The sequence below is a fragment of the Naegleria gruberi genome (genome assembly GCF_000004985.1).
Source record: "Naegleria gruberi genomic scaffold NAEGRscaffold_177, whole genome shotgun sequence".
NCBI classification, from domain to species: Eukaryota; Heterolobosea; class Eutetramitea; order Acrasida; family Naegleriidae; genus Naegleria; species Naegleria gruberi.
In genome coordinates, this window is record NW_003163160.1 from 8,736 (window position 1) to 9,999 (window position 1,264).

At 35.2% G+C, this 1,264-nt stretch overlaps 1 protein-coding gene across 1 annotated transcript; it reads left to right on the forward strand.

The window, feature by feature from the left end:
- Positions 1–58: 58 nt before the first annotated feature.
- On the forward strand, positions 59–681 carry NAEGRDRAFT_54727 (uncharacterized protein; the record flags this gene model as incomplete). Its single annotated transcript, XM_002668520.1, has 1 exon — positions 59–681. A coding segment is annotated over one exon (621 nt), but the record flags the coding sequence as incomplete, so codon positions are not given.
- Positions 682–1,264: the final 583 nt, after the last annotated feature.

Below are 1,264 nucleotides of genomic sequence, written 5' to 3' on the forward strand. Positions count from 1 at the left end.
AAATGACAAGGCTTCCAACATCCTAACAAGCCTGTTGGTAAATTCCTCTCTCCTGAAGAGTATGAATCATCAAAGAAGGACAAACAAATGATGACTTTCCACAAGTTTGATGAAGGCTACAGAAGAGTTGTTCCTTCTCCAACACCTATTGATATCATTGAATTGGACACTATCAAAACACTCTTCAATGAAGGACACTTGGTTATTTGTAATGGAGGTGGAGGTATCCCTGTTGTTAAAAGCCGAGATGAAGTTGGTGGTGATGAGAAAGCAATGATTGGTAAAAAGCAAGCACAAAGAAAGAACCACCTGATGGGCATAGAAGCAGTCATTGACAAGGATAGATCCAGTTCCCTGCTAGCACAAAAGCTTACTGTCGATTACTTTATCATTCTCACCAAAGTGGATCATGTCTACTTGAATTACTCTTCAAAAAAGGAGGAGAAGAAGCCTATTACTTCAATGGATGTTGAAACTGCTCGACAATACATTACGGAAGGATGCTTTGAAGAAGGTACCATGCTACCAAAGATTGAATCAGCCACTGAATTTGTTACCAAGACTGGAAAACCTGCTCTCATCACAAGCTTGGACAATTTCATCAGAGAAACTTCCAAGCAAGGAGATGTTAACAATGAAATCAAACTACGTCATATTGAAGGTACTTGGATTGTTCCATAAATCTAAAAATTCTATCATGATCCAACAACATTCACAACATTAATAAACAATAGTGGTAATTATTCGTGATATTTAAATCAAAACAAGAAAAAAATTCCCTTCATGGATGTTGAACTTGGTGTTGCTTTTATTTTTTAAAAAAATTAAAAAAAATTAAAAATGTAAAATCTTGAAGAAGAGATTAGAGATCAAACAACAGTTGGTTGGTTAGCAGGATGAAATATTGTTGTGCTTTGCTTTTTTGAAAAGGATCTCCATTACCTGAAATTTCATCAATATTTGCTTACTATGTATGTATCATACAGACCAAAAAAATTGAAGGCTTGGTATCCTTGATATTTCCATCAAGCTTTCAGTAAATATTGGAGGTAGATATTATGTTTATCGGATCAGTAATTCAAGGGTTTGAATTGGTCATTAAGATAATACAATTCATACAAGACAGGAGAAATTCTTGCAAAAAGCTACCGAATCGAAGCTTCCGTATGTTGTTCAATGATCAAAAGGCTTTTCAGCACAGCACATTTTCCACCAAACCTTCCTCTTTTCACAAGTTTCATGAAACCTTGTAATAGTTGGTACA